This window comes from Typopeltis vanoorti, chromosome 20, assembly GCF_054136105.1.
Source record: "Typopeltis vanoorti isolate ZY-2024b chromosome 20, IOZ_Tvanoo_1.0, whole genome shotgun sequence".
Lineage (NCBI taxonomy): Eukaryota > Metazoa > Arthropoda > Arachnida > Uropygi > Thelyphonidae > Typopeltis > Typopeltis vanoorti.
In genome coordinates, this window is record NC_143568.1 from 29,982,391 (window position 1) to 29,997,133 (window position 14,743).

At 36.5% G+C, this 14,743-nt stretch overlaps 1 protein-coding gene across 1 annotated transcript in view; it reads left to right on the forward strand.

Moving 5' to 3' along the window:
* Positions 1–8,489: 8,489 nt before the first annotated feature.
* The window catches only part of Papst2 (adenosine 3'-phospho 5'-phosphosulfate transporter 2), a 127,438-nt gene continuing 121,184 nt past the window's right edge, over positions 8,490–14,743 (forward strand). Inside the window, exon 1 of the mRNA XM_090409795.1 lies at positions 8,490–8,951. Within this exon, the coding sequence (XP_090265921.1) occupies positions 8,595–8,951 (357 nt within the window). The 5' untranslated portion in view covers positions 8,490–8,594. The remainder of the gene's footprint in view (positions 8,952–14,743) is intronic.

Below are 14,743 nucleotides of genomic sequence, written 5' to 3' on the forward strand. Positions count from 1 at the left end.
AACTGTTTAGTATAAAATAATGACAAATATTTATTATGCTTTTATTTAATAATTTTTAGTGCCAAGATGCCATTTTGGGCTCTTTAATTCGTTAATCCATTCGTATTTCTGATTTTATTTTCATTTGAATAAAAGCACAATTGTAAATTGACACTAGAGAACACGAGAGTACACTTGCATTTTATTTTATACTTATTGCTTGTCAGTAAATGTAGGTATAGAAAATAAATATCTTTACGAAAATAGTACTTATCAGACATTCATCTGTTACTTAAAGGAAATGATATAGTTTGAAACACAACAATCTGTTAAGTGAAGAAATTTATACAGTTTGAAACTTATAACATTAAGATTACACACTAACTTCAATTTTTATGAAGGCGTAACGATATCGTAGCTTTCTGTGTATTTCTGTGATTGCATGGCAAGTTTTCTGAGGCTTTTTGTTGGGGACCGCTGCAGTGGTCTCTTTACATGATCCACTTTATCATCAGTCAAAATGGACGGTCTTCTGAGCAATTCCTATCTGCAACAGATCCAGTTTCCCGAAAATGCTGCACTAATCTCGTTATCGGCGACTTCTCAGGGACTGCTGTACCCGGATATTTCTCACGAAATTCTTTGGAAACACATGCGTAAGAATGATTAGCGAAATTATTTTCCAAAATGAAAACTCGTTGAGGCTGGGAAAAAACATTTAACTTTCAAATGAAGAAAGCTGCACTGAGAACAATCTGTAAACGTCACAGTGAACTCAGAGTCTCCGACAGTTTGTAATAATATGATGGTGGTATCTAGTGGAGTAAGGAATGATTATAACAATTGGTACAAATTCAAACTTTCGGTTTCGTAGCTTTACAATCACCCTGTATAATAAAGAGTGCTTCATAGAGAATACTAATGTTGAAAGTGATATGAAGCTTTTTTTAATTTCAACTTTGATTGAACAGAAAATACAGTTTTGAGTAATAACGACAATAGCAATATCAACGTAGAAGTTGCATATTAAAATTTACATAAATATGCATGCTTGTAATTTATGCCTGTATTTCTATACATCTTTGCCACTGTCCAAGAATCGGAAGTCAAAAGGCTGGAACTAACTTGGGTAATATTGTTCTGTATCATGGATATTCAAATATTTTGAATATTTGAATATCCATTTCTATTTGAATATTCATTTCGAAATATTCAAAAATGGATCTTCGTTTTCAATTCCGTGGTTTTCTAGGCACCAAGAAGATCTTCAACAAGCGATTTGTAATTTTCTGTAATGAAGTAGCTTTTTGTTTACAGCCTTTAATGTTTTTAATCCCTTTCAATTCATATAAAGTTTCATCAAATGCGCTGTCTCTCGTGATTTCACTCAATTGCTTGTCTATGATTTTGTCCTGGCTGATCCTTCAAAATTTATTTTACAAGTGGAAAAACCAGAAACTACCGTATATTAATACTTGGTTAGATAATTCTTAAACCTTGGTCAAGAGACGAGGCTGAGGAATTTTCAAGATCCTAGTAAGAAAAGTGGTGGTCTTACAAAGAGAGATGAAATTGACATTAAAAAACCTTTCGTGCTCGCAGTGAGATTCGAAACCACGACCTATTGATTGGAGAGCAGAAGGGCAGTACACTCGGTCAACTAGAACGATAACTATTGACATTATTTAATAATATTTTTTATAATTTTATATATGCATTAATTCGAAAGGATAATCAAAATGCTCCCGTTGGAACAGACCAGAAATTGATTTTCGGACATGGGGGAAGCAATCTTTATAAGGGACTTTTTTAACTCGAAAGTTAGTCAGTCGCATTTAGATGTATGACTGGATTTTTTTATCCCATAGACCTGTTTTTCTCTCCTAAAAAACGACCACTCAGATCAGATAATACGATCAATTAATAGACAAAAATGCATTACCAGAATCATCCTCCAGCGATGAGCAACAGAAAATTGAACGAATTTCCTTCGAACTTCCTGTTGTTGTTGATGATGATAATATGCGATTACAATAACACTATTTCTGAATTAACCAGTGGTTGATATTGATGCTTCTCCGTCTTGGAAATGCGATGCCTTTGCTATTGTACTTTTTCGAAATTGCTGAAGGACCCAAGAAAAATAAAATCTCAAGAAGGATTAAACTAATTTTAAGTAAACTTAATATTGAAGACTATGAGAGAAATTTGTGGAGCAGATTTTCATAACTTTACGTGAAGGCATTGCATCAATGACGGAAGTAACTCTGCTGTGCCTGATGATGCATACCAGAGGGCTCTATTTCTATTACACGAAGTGAACTTAATTTCTCATTTACATTATTAGGGGTGTGAGAGTGCTTGACCTGGTAATAGCATCTCAGAATTTGACTGTAACGAATATGACCATGTTGCCACCTATTGATGAGAGTGATCATAAGGTCTTGACCTGGGAGTTGGCTAAAGGCGTGGAATTTTCGATTAAGACAGGGTATATGTGGAATTAACGTGCTGGCAAGTATGACAAGCTTAGGAGATTGCTTGGATCAGTGCCATGGCATGTACAACTGCAAGGGATGGACGTCGATAGAGCATGGGAAGTGGTCAAGGAGCATTTACAGGAGGTTATAGCTGATTGTATACCTAGGGTCCGAATAGCAAAACAAGTAGGGGTTAAATGGATGAATAACACCATTAAGCTTGAGCTGCAAAAAAAGAAACAACTGTGGAGAGAATTTAAAGAAAAGGTGACTTGGAGGCCAGAAGGGTAACGCGTGTGCTAAAAAGAGCAAAAGCGGATTATGAAGGGAAACCAGCTATGCAAGCAAAAGAGAATCCAAAACAGTTTTTTCAATATGCTGCAAGCAAGAAAAAACTGTACACGGCAAAATGATTTTTAAGGAATGACGATGGTAAGGAGGTCACTGAATCAGTCGATATAGTGGAGTTACTAAGCATGCACTTTGCAAAAGTATATCATCCAGGTGGTGACATTGAAAACATGAAGGAACCCATTAATTTATATGGGAATTGTGATGAATGCAGTGGAGGTGAATAGTCTATTACAGAACCTTAATGTGAATACATCTGTGGGATTGTATGGTATACCGGCACGGGTCTTGCGTGAAGCAGCTAAGGAATTATCAGTGCCCTTGACCATGTTGTTTAATCTGAGTCTCAAGTCTGGTTTAGTCCCGAAGGTGTGGAAAGAGGGGAAAATAGTTTCACTGCATAAAGGAGGATCCAAGACTATGGTTGCAAATTACCGACCGATCAGCATATCAGGAGTCGTTGTCAAGGTCTTGGAGAAAGTAGTCAAGGGAAAAATACAGGAATGGATTGATGAAAATGAGATACTGTACAGGTGACAGCAGGTCTTTGTGAAGCGTAGATCATGCCTCAGTAACTTGCTCAAGTTTTATTATTATTATTATTGATACCTCCAAGGAGTCCGAAGACTCATCGCGGGAGGACACCTACAACTGCCTCTACACCTAACCTCTACTACGAATCATCTCCATCAACGCCATCTACCGCCCACCTCCAACACCACCACAACTAGTAATTTTTGTCTGTAAATTGAGTGTGTTCTGAAGGGCCGATTTGTATGTATGCGGGATGAAAAACCCGAGTTTCCGGGAGAAAAAACCCTGCTACCTCCGTATGAGATCGGCTAACTCACCTTCGATTGAAATCGACCAGATAAAGATTCCTCCCGTCGCGACGAGAATCGAACTTAGGCCTATTCCAATCGAAGGGCGCAATGTACCGTCGTTCTTCCAATTGCGCTACGGAGGCGCTCAAGTTTTATAACAAGGTGACGGCTGAACTGGATAAGGGTAATGGGTTTACAGTGATACTGCTGGAATTAGCAAAGGCATTTGACAGGATACCACATGGAATTCTAATCCGTAAACTACAACATATGGGAATGGATATAGGGTTGGTGAGATGGATAGGTGGGTGGTTGATGGAGACATATCAAAGAGTAGTTTATTCAGGAGTAGAGTCCAAAAGACGGCCTGTGACTAGTGGTGTGCCTCAGGGCTTTATTCTTGGACCACTGCTGTTTAATCTGTTCATTAACAATATATTGAAGGATCTAAGTGGAACAGTTCATTTGTTCGCTGATGATGTAAAGTTGGGTAGGGCAATAGTTGAATGCAGAAGATGTCAAAATCTTGCAGGATGACTTGGATAGATTGGAGTTCTGGGCTAAGGAGAATGGATGTCAATTTAATGTGACAAAATGTAAGGTTATGCAATCTGGGGTGAAAAGATTTGCAGCAGTATACCACATCGGTGGAACTGTACTCCAGGAGATTGATGAGGCCACGGACTTGGGAGTGTTGGTGGATAGGAGCTAAATCAGCTCATCAACTCACTTGGTTGTTGAAAAATACCTTGACGAGCAGAGACAAGCAAGTTATTGTACCTCTGTACCGAGCCTTGATAAGACCTTATCTCGACTACTGTGCCCAGATTTGGTCACCTCGGTTCCTTCTTAATGGGGGGAGGTGGAGAGGATTCAGAGGCGAGTGACTAAGATGATAGCAGGTCTATGGAATGAACCATATGAGAACAGGTTGAAGATTTGTGGGTTGCAGAAACTAGTTGATAGGCGGAAAAGGGGAGATATGATTGAGACATTGAAATTGCTGAAGTGTTTCTATAGGATTAATTCAGAGGATATTTTTGAGATCAGGACTGGTGGTGGGAGAACTAGGGGACACCTATGGAAGCTGGGAAAGAGTGTGGTTAGCAGGGGTGTTAGAGCTGGGTTCTTTACTTTTAGAATGTAAATGAGTGTAATAAGCTGCCAGAGTCTGTTGTGGGTGCTATGAAGGTGAGCGAGTTCAAGGCAAGGTATGATAGATACTGTGAGAATGTAATCGCATAGTTGTGTGGATATGATGTTTAGGGCCTCCCTCGATGAGTCTAAGGACTCCTTTGAGTAACCCGAAATAATAATAATAATAATTATTATTATTATCTTGTTTCTGTTTAGTAAGTGGCACTGTTATTTAATGGACTCCTTGTGATATATTCATCAAGAGATCTACCTCGCACTATTCTTGCTTTTGTTTATTTATTAAGCACCACTACCGTAGCGCAATTGCAAGAATAACGCGACATTCAACCCTTCAATTGGAAAAGGCCTATGTTTGATTCTCATATTCTTGATGAGAGGAAACTTTATATGGTCTTTTTCAATTGAAGGTGAGTGAGCCGATCTAATATGAAGATCCTGGAAACTCGGATTTATCCTCCCACATACAATATAATCGACCAAGACTTTATACGGGAGTACTTTTCCATTTTTTTTAAATTCTTATCGTCTACAACAGTGTTTCTCAACCTTCAGATATCCCTTCTTAAATTTTCATTATTATCCTTATCAAAATAATAATAAATAAATATATAAAATATATTTCGTTGTAAATGTCTATTTTATTTGAATTTAGATGTACATGTAAACAAAAAATATGATTTATTTTTAATAGAACAAACTTTATAAAGATACTGTAAATTTTTACTTACTTGATATAATTTATCATCAAAGAGAGAAGTGAAATTGCTTATGTTGAGATAACATTTCAGCAACATTTGGCTCTATGGTTGTTAATTTCAATCTCAGATGAGGTTCGACATCTATAATGCGATTCCGCTTCTTCGTCTTAATATCTACTAGGGCCGAAAATCCAACTTCGCACGGATATGAACTTGGAAATAGAAAAATGAACCTTAGAGCTTTATCTGTTAATTCAGGAAATTCATTCTGTATTTGTAGCCAAAATGATGATAACGTATTCTCGCTGTATTTGTTTTTTAGGAAACCATCAGAAGCTAGTTCTAAAAGTTGTTCTTCTTCTATTGACCATATACCCTTAGGCATAAATTTGTTTATATTGAAAGGGTATCTTACCCACTCAATATTAATGTCCAATTCATGGAAATACTTTTCTAGATTCATTTGTAAGCTTTGTAAATGCTGCATGATAGTAATTTTCACATCATCATCAATTTGTTCATTTGAACTTGCGAGCAATTCATGAAGAGATGGAAACGCATCAAATGCTCCATTACTAACCCCCTTTTGCCATAACTTCATTTTTACCAACGTGGCGTTCACTTTATCTGGGACAAGAAATATAGAAATTTCCTTGATTTGTAAAGATAAATTAAGACTATTTAATACAGTAAATATATCTGCCAGGTATGCTAATTGGCTGAGCCATTTCTAAATATGGAAATGCATTTCAATTCAAACTTTTCAACAAGAAAAACTTGTAGTTCATTCCGAAGTTCAAATAAACGAGTAAGGACTTTTCCACGAGAAAGCCAACGAACATCGGTATGGAAAGGTAGTTGTGTATAGTTGCTTCCCCCTGCTTTGCAAAGTTGAGAGAAAAGTCTGGCGTTTAGAGGACGGCCTTTAATATAATTTATGATTTTTACAGTTTCATCAAGAACTTTTTCTTAGGTCTGTAGACATCATGTGTGTATCCAAAGCCTCCCTGTGTATGCAGCAATGTGTCGACTTTGCATCTGGTGCAACAGCTTGAATCCTTGAAACAAGCCCCCTTTTTTTTTGGATCCGACCATGTATTTCACTCCGTCTCTGCTTATTCCAACACAACTTTTCCAATCAAGCTTGTTTTGATGCATAGAGGTATTTATACTGTTGAATATTTCTTCTCCTGTTGTATGTTCTGGCAAGGGTTGGCAATATAAAAGGTCGTCATGAATTTTTTTTATTTTGTTTCGTACCTAACGAACATTAGAACATTTGTAATGTCGTTGGATTCATCTACCTGCAACGCGCATAATAACGCTCTTACATATATCAGATAACAATGTTTGTTTTATATTTTCAACTATTTCAGTGATTCTTCGATGAACAGTACTATTTGAAAGGCAGAGCCGATCAAAAGATCTTTTTTGCATTATCTCCGATCATAATTTCTACTATTATTTTTGCTGCAGGTTTGACCGAAGTTTCACCATTTGTTTCCGCTGCATCACTTTTTGCTATTAATAGCGACGTACGATATGAAGCTTCTAAAGCCTTCATATTTTCAACTCCTGACACGTTCGACATCACTTTTTGAGATTCTTTTAAATTTTTTAGTTTATTTTGAAAAAATTCGACAGGTTTCTCCTTGTATTCATTATATTTCGATTCAAAATGGCGATTTAAATTAGATGGTTTCATGCTTTCATTTTTTAAAGTCTTTCACCACAAATTACACATAATGGAAAAGGTTCTTCTTCATTTCTCGTCCATGAAAATCCACATTTCAAGTAATTTATATCGTACTTACGAAGTTTTCTCATCTTCTTCTTAGTTGGTTCTTTAGAGATGTCAGACGACACAACCTTATTAATTTCACTTGATCCAGATACAATATCAACATTTTCTTGTTGCTGACAGCTACTTGTATCTGCTATGTTCCTCTCTTTTGTGCATTTTAAAAATCCAATCTTTAACCAATGATCCATACTTAAGAATTTGAATGCTAAAAAAAATTACCTTATTAAACGAACAGTCCTTCAACAAATGGCTAGTGAAAGGAGAACTCGAAACAGATAGCAATGGTAGGCTAGTAAAGATAAAGAAGCTATGAAGACGTTCATTTGATTGGTTCGGTATTAACAAAAGATCGCGCTACTAAATGACAAAGGCAAGCCGACAGTTGTGTTGAAATGCTAATTCTCTTCAACCGAATTCCTTATATAATATCTGAAACACATTAACTATATATTTCTTAGTTTTAACACGTTAAACTCAAACAAAAACCATATGCTGCCGGTGCAACATATGGTTTTGCTTGAGTCTGCTATACAGCATTTTATGAGGGGACATGCAATTCATTAGTTAGTGCCGTTTTTATCCTAGTTGTCTCTAATTGCACTGTTTGTTGAGAAACATATTACACAGCCTGCATGTCTCTGTACCTTATTCAGTGATACAATAGGAACGTTTTATGATCTTTAACTTCACGGATACATTAAATTTTATTCCGTTTGTTAATGATGATTTCACGAACCCCCTGAAGACCTTTCACTTACCCCCGGGGGTTCGCGTACCACACTTTGAGAAACACTGCCCTACAAGAAGTTTGATTACCGTTGCTCATTGATATTATTATTATTATTCCTGATACCTCCAAGGAGTCCGAAGACTCATCGCGGGAGGACATAATCTTCATATTTTTACAAACAAATTGTGCACATTATTTTTCTAGGCATTGGTTTGAGAAAAAAATGCAATAGTAAATTTTAATATTAATAAGCAATAGTAAAATTATAACACTTAATTTTCGCCATTTTTGTAACAGTCTATTATTAAAAATTTTAAAACCTTTCAATGCAAGTTATGTTCCGCACCGTAAAATTACCATCACCTGTTTGTGAATGCGCACGAATAGGTGGCGCTAAAGCATGTTTGTACAGCTGACGCAAATGACAAGTGATCCTAGCATGTGTGAACCTGGTGTAGTTATAGTATTACTTACCGGGATGTGGTTGTTGTTAGAGATTTTGCATCTGTTGACAGGTGCTTGCGTTTGCTTTTCTCACTGTTAAAAGTTGACATTTCGTGTAACAAGAAAATGAAAGGAGATGAAAACCATGAAAATACTAGATTTACAACTGTCCACTTGACAAAATTGCTGAAGTTACCTGAGAAGCGTGTCCATCTTAAAAAAAAAAGTGAGAATATTGCTTGTGCGGGTGAAAAAATATATGATGCCGGCACATATTTCGGCAATGCACAAGATTACGTCCGACACTCTGAAAATGTTTCATGTGAACACGACAGTTCACGGAGAGACCTTTCCATTCAAAATAGCGATAGTGAAGCCACAGTACTGTGTTTCATTAAATTGGATCACTTGAGTTATTCATCTAAATTTATTGTCTGTGTAATTGTGATATTTGCCTTTTTTCTTACTTACGGATTCTTTCAGGTAAAATTGTTATTATATCATTTCGATCGTTGTGTATATGTGTGTGTATATATGTATATATATATATATATATATATATATATGTGTGTGTGTGTGTGTGTGTGTTTTATATATATGTGTTTTATATATATATAATACACACATATATATATACAATATATATATATATATATATATGTATGTTGCGTTATGTGTTATATTATGTATATGTTGTGTATATATATATATATATACACACCACGTGTGTATATATATAACACATACTTGGTTTTAATCCTTTTCCCAAGTAAGCAAAACAAGGTTTTGCACATGAAATATATTCACGTCTGAGCTACTTGTTTATAGAGGCTAATGACTTCATATCACTTGCATTAGTATGTATCCCATAATGCAAAGCCCCCCCGTTTTTTCAGGCATGTATAATGCAATACATAATGGGAAGGGCCACTACCCAGACCAGTTTCAACTTTTATTGAGGTCTCTTCAGTGGGAGCCAGACCCCAGGGAGATACCAAGTTGAAGTAATGCAGAAGTCATATATATCACATATGCAAGTAGACAAAAGGTGCTTGACCTTAATAAAAAATCTCTAGATGAGAGAAACATGTAGAAAGTTTTTTACCTTGGATGTAAGATATGTTAAAGATACCAAGAAATTTTATACTTGGTTTTAATCCTTTTCCCAAGTAAGCAAAACAAAGTTTTACACGTGAAATATAATCATGTCTGAGCTACTTGCAGTGGCACACCCAGGGAGGGGGGACAAGGGAACCTGGCTCCCAAAAAAAGAAAAAGGAAATAAACACTAGAAAATTTTCCAAAAATCTTTTCCTCATTGAAATTCATTTTTTCATTTATGTTGTGTCTTCTATTTCTATACTACTTATCATGTATCGGTGATCACTGCAGATGCTCAGTCATAGGTCGTATGAAATGCGTAGTGTGTATTCGTAAATCGTCTACAGAACTCTGGCCACCCCTCCAAGATTAAACCTTGAGTGCTCCCCCCCCCCAAAAAAGATTAAATTCTGAGTGCACCACTGGCTACTTGTATATATGTTTTGTTTACTTGGGAAAAGGATTTTTATTAAGAGGGCCAAGCACCTTATGATATATATATATGTATGTATGTGACTTCTGCATTACTTCAACCTTGGTAACTCTCCAGGATCTGGCTCCCACTGAAGAGACCTCAATAAAGGTCGAAACCAGTCTGAGTAGTGGCCCTTCCCATTATGCATTGCATTATACATGCCTGAAAGGGGGCGTGCTTTGCATTATGGGACACATACTAAGGCAAGTGATATGAAGTCATTAGCCCCTATATACAAGTAGCTCAGACGTGAATATATTTCATGCACAAAACTTTGTTTTGCTTACTTGGGAAAAGGATTAAAACCAAGTATAAAATTTTGTGGTTTCTTTAACGTATATTACATCCAAGGTAAAAAACTTTCTACATGTGTGTGTGTGTGTGTGTAATTTTAGAGCATGCTGGAGTAAAATTCAATATATAACTTCTCATATAATTATTAACTACTGTGTATGAGAACTTATCATATATTGTATTATTAAGTCTTAATAAATATAGTCATCGGCAAAATTCTCAGAATCAATGCTTCAAGTATCATATGTTTTATATATATATATATATATATATATATATATATATATATATATTAAAGAATAAATATTTAATGCCTTAAACCAAGATAAAATATGTAGTTTTAATGAAAATGATACTAGTTTCAGCCTTTTACAGCCTTCTTCAGGTATCCACTAAAGGTAGAACATAATAATAAAAATTGAAGTTACAAAAAATTGAGAATTACAGGCAAAAAATGCAATACATAATTGACACAAAAACGTATTTTTCAAGTTGTTCTAGCTAATGCGCTTTTGTTTGTTGCATGCGAGTTTATAATGTTCTCATGAACGCCACTGCAAAAACAACTGCAGCATGGCTATCAGGGATGTTATAACTCAAATTGCTGTTCAAATGTTCAGGATTTAGGAGGATTTCCCTGGACACCACGATTTTCCTTTCAAACTCATCACTGCAACTGAAAATGTTTTTCCCAGCAAACTGAGTGACTCTGTAGATCATGAGGATTGTATGAGAAAAGAACATGACTGGATAGGGCAGATGCATGTGATCTTTTATAGGAGATGTCTCTCTTATGCTCCTCAATATGAAGTTCAACAGAAGTTCATCCAATCATGTTCTTTTCTCAAACAATCCTCATGATGATCTACAGAGTCACTCAGTTTGCTGGGATAAATCCGAAAACATTTTCTGTTGCAGTGATGAGTTTGAAAGGAAAATCGTGGAGTACAGGGAAATCCTCCTAAATCCTGAGCATTTGAACAGAAATTTGAGTTACAACATCCCTGATAGCAATGCTGCAGTTGTTCAATACTGGCGTTCACAAGAACTTGAAAGCTTGCATGCAACAAACAGTAGTGCATTAGATAGAACAACTTGAAAAATACAACGTTTTTGTGTCAATTATGTATTGCATTTTTTGCCTGTAATTCTCAGTTTTTTGTAACTTCAATTTTTATTACTGTATTCTACCTTTAGTAGATACCTGAAGAAGACTGTAAAAGGCTGAAACTAGTTGTATCATTTACATTAAACTTCATATTTTATCTCAGTTCAAGTCATTAAATATTTATTCTTTAAAATGTACCATTACAACTGAGTAAAAGCTCAGGAATATATATATAAAATCATTTTGACATGTGATCTTATTGCTTATTTTTCAACAACAGAAACTTCATTACAACTAAAAGCAAGTTAGCTGTTCTTATACAAAGGATTTTTCTTCCAGAAACCTGTTTTCATCCCACTGACCAGACGAGCACATGCAATTAACAGCCATATAACACTAGTTAATCCTAGTTTCTTTGACTAATTCCAAACAATAATAACTCTATTTAATTCATGCCTTGTTTTCCAGTGTGTAGTCACAAGGAGGGGGGGGATATTTTCATTCCCCATTTGGTAGTAATTTTGTGCCGTTTACCATATGTTGTTAATGTCATGTCTAGTAGGGGTCTTATAACAATAATTTAACACTAGGTTAGACTATGATAAATTTAGTTTAATCCTTTATCCCAGTGAGAGGAAACAAAGTTTGCACCTGAAAATATCTTCAGGACTGAATATAGTGTGTTGTACTATCTTACCTGGGTAAGTAGTGCAACTCATAGCAAAGGTGGAGCAGGCTACCAACACTCCTATCCCAGTATCTCCCATAATGCAAAACACATCTCCTTGTGGATATGTATACTGTTATGCATTAAGGGATTGGCCACTACCTAGACTAGTTTCGACCTTTATTGAGGTCTCTTCAGTGGGAGTCAGACCCAGAGTTGGAGACATGGGCAGAAGCAGTAGCAAGGTCATCTTTACCTATAGGAGTTGCCAAAAGGTTTGCTACCTTTATTTATTAAATTACTATGGATTTAGAGAAGGATGTTGAAAGTTTATTTTTCACTAGGTTAGACTAGGATAAATTTAGTTTAATCTTTGATCCCAGTGAGAGCAAACAAAGTTTGCACCTGAAAATATCTTCAGGACTGAATATAGTGTTGTACTATCTTACCTGGGTAAGTAGTACAACACCAGGCAACTCAGCAAAGGTGGAGCAAGCTACCAACACTCCTATCCCAGTATCTCCCATAATGCAAAACACATCTCCTTGTGGATATGTATACTGTTATGCATTAAGGAATTGGCCACTACCCTCACGGCCCGGTGAGGGGCTTTGTCGGTGAATGCTTTTCTTCGGAATATGAGTGGTTCTGCTTGGTGGTGGTGGTGGGTGAAAGGCCATCACTGCATGGAGCCGATGCTGAGATGGACGGTCTTTCACTCACAATTGAGTGGCCTAGGGATCGTCCAAATTTTTAGAGATGGCTTTACTTATTCAAGAAGACTTGAATAAATTGAGTGATTGGGAAAGCAAATGGGGATGTGAGTTCAATGTTGCAAAATGTAAGGTTTTAAAATTTGGAAAAGAAAGATGGGATGCAGAATTTATGCTTGGTGAGAATATATTGTTGGAGGTAGAGGAAATAAGAGATCTTGGGGATGATAGTGGATAAGGATCTAAAATTTAGGGGACTTTAAAATTTGGAAAAGAAAGATGGGATGAAGAATTTATGCTTGGTGAGAATATATTGTTGGAGGTAGAGGAAATAAGAGATCTGGGGGTGATAGTGGATAAGGATCTAAAATTTAGGGGACACATCGCCAAAATTGTGAAGACAACACAAAGACTTCTGGAAATGATGCAGAGGACACTGACGTGTAGAAGTAGGGAGATTCTTGTTCTGTTGTATAAGGCTTTGATTAGGCCACACATGGACTATTGTGCCCAGATTTGGTCACCAGGTTTTCAGAAGGATGAAGAGATGTTGGAAAGGGTTCAAAGGCGACTGACTAAGGTAGTTTCTGACCTCTGGAATGTTGAGTATGAGAAAAGATTGAGGAGAAGATGTAATTTGCAGAGTCTGGTGGAGAGAAGGAAGAGGGGGAGATATGATAGAGACCTACAAGTTGGTAAGGGATTGTTATAAGATCAATGGTGGAGAAGTTCTACAGAGAATAGTGGGAGATCAAGGGAGAACCAGAGGTCATCCCTGGAAACTGTATAAAGAGGTTGTGAGTAGGGGAGTGAGAGGCAGGTTTTTTCATGCAGGGTTGTGAATGATTGGAATGCCTTGCCTGAGAGTGTGATGTCTGCAAGGAGTTTGAGTGTGTTTAAGACACGGTATGATGAGATATGTGTGCAATAAAAGGACCTCCCAGATGAGTCTTTGACTCCATGAGGTCTTGGGAAATAATAATAATAATGTCTAAACTAGTCTGGGTAGTGGCCAATCCCTTAATGCATAACAGTATACATATCCACAAGTAGATGTGTTTGCATTATGGGAGATACTGGGATAGGAGTGTTGGTAGCTTGCTCCACGTTTGCTATGAGTTGCCTGATGTTGTACTACTTACCCATGTAAGATAGTACAACACTATATTCAGTCCTGAAGATATTTTCAGGTGCGAACTTTGTTTCCTCTCACTGGGATAAAGACTTAAACTAAATGTATCATGATAATTTAACAATATAAGTACCTGCATGAGCATCTAACAACACTTATTTATCATTTAGAAGCATTATTATTATGTGGCACTTCCACGGACTCGTTGCAGGAGGGTACAGAAATGTGCACTCTCCTACTTAATTCTCCAACAACAACAACACACAATGCCATCTACCTGCCACCACCATCACCAATAGTTTTTTTTTTCCTGCAAATTGTATGCCTGTTCTGTCTCTTGACCAGTTTGACTATATGTGGGATGGAAAGACAGTTTTTGGAGGGGGGGGGGGGACCCTGCTACCTTCATATGAGATCAGCTAACTCACCATCATTTGAAAAATCCCACATGAAGAGTCCTCTCATCATGATGGGAATCAAACTCAATTCCAATTGAAGGATGCAATGTTCCATTGTTCTTCAAGTTGTGCTGTTGAGGTGCCTTATTGATCTAATAAGATCAATGAGGCACCTTGATACTTCAGAGTGCATACTATATAATCGTTTACATAAAATTAAAGGAGATAAGTATTTTCAGTTTATTAGAACAAAGCTGATTTTTATGATTTGTATATTTAATAATTTTGAGAGAATGTGCTAAGGAACTGACAATGCCCTTGACCTGGCTTTTCAATGAGTTGTGTATGGCGGAGCAATATCAAAGAAGCAGAAGGTTACAAGTGGGG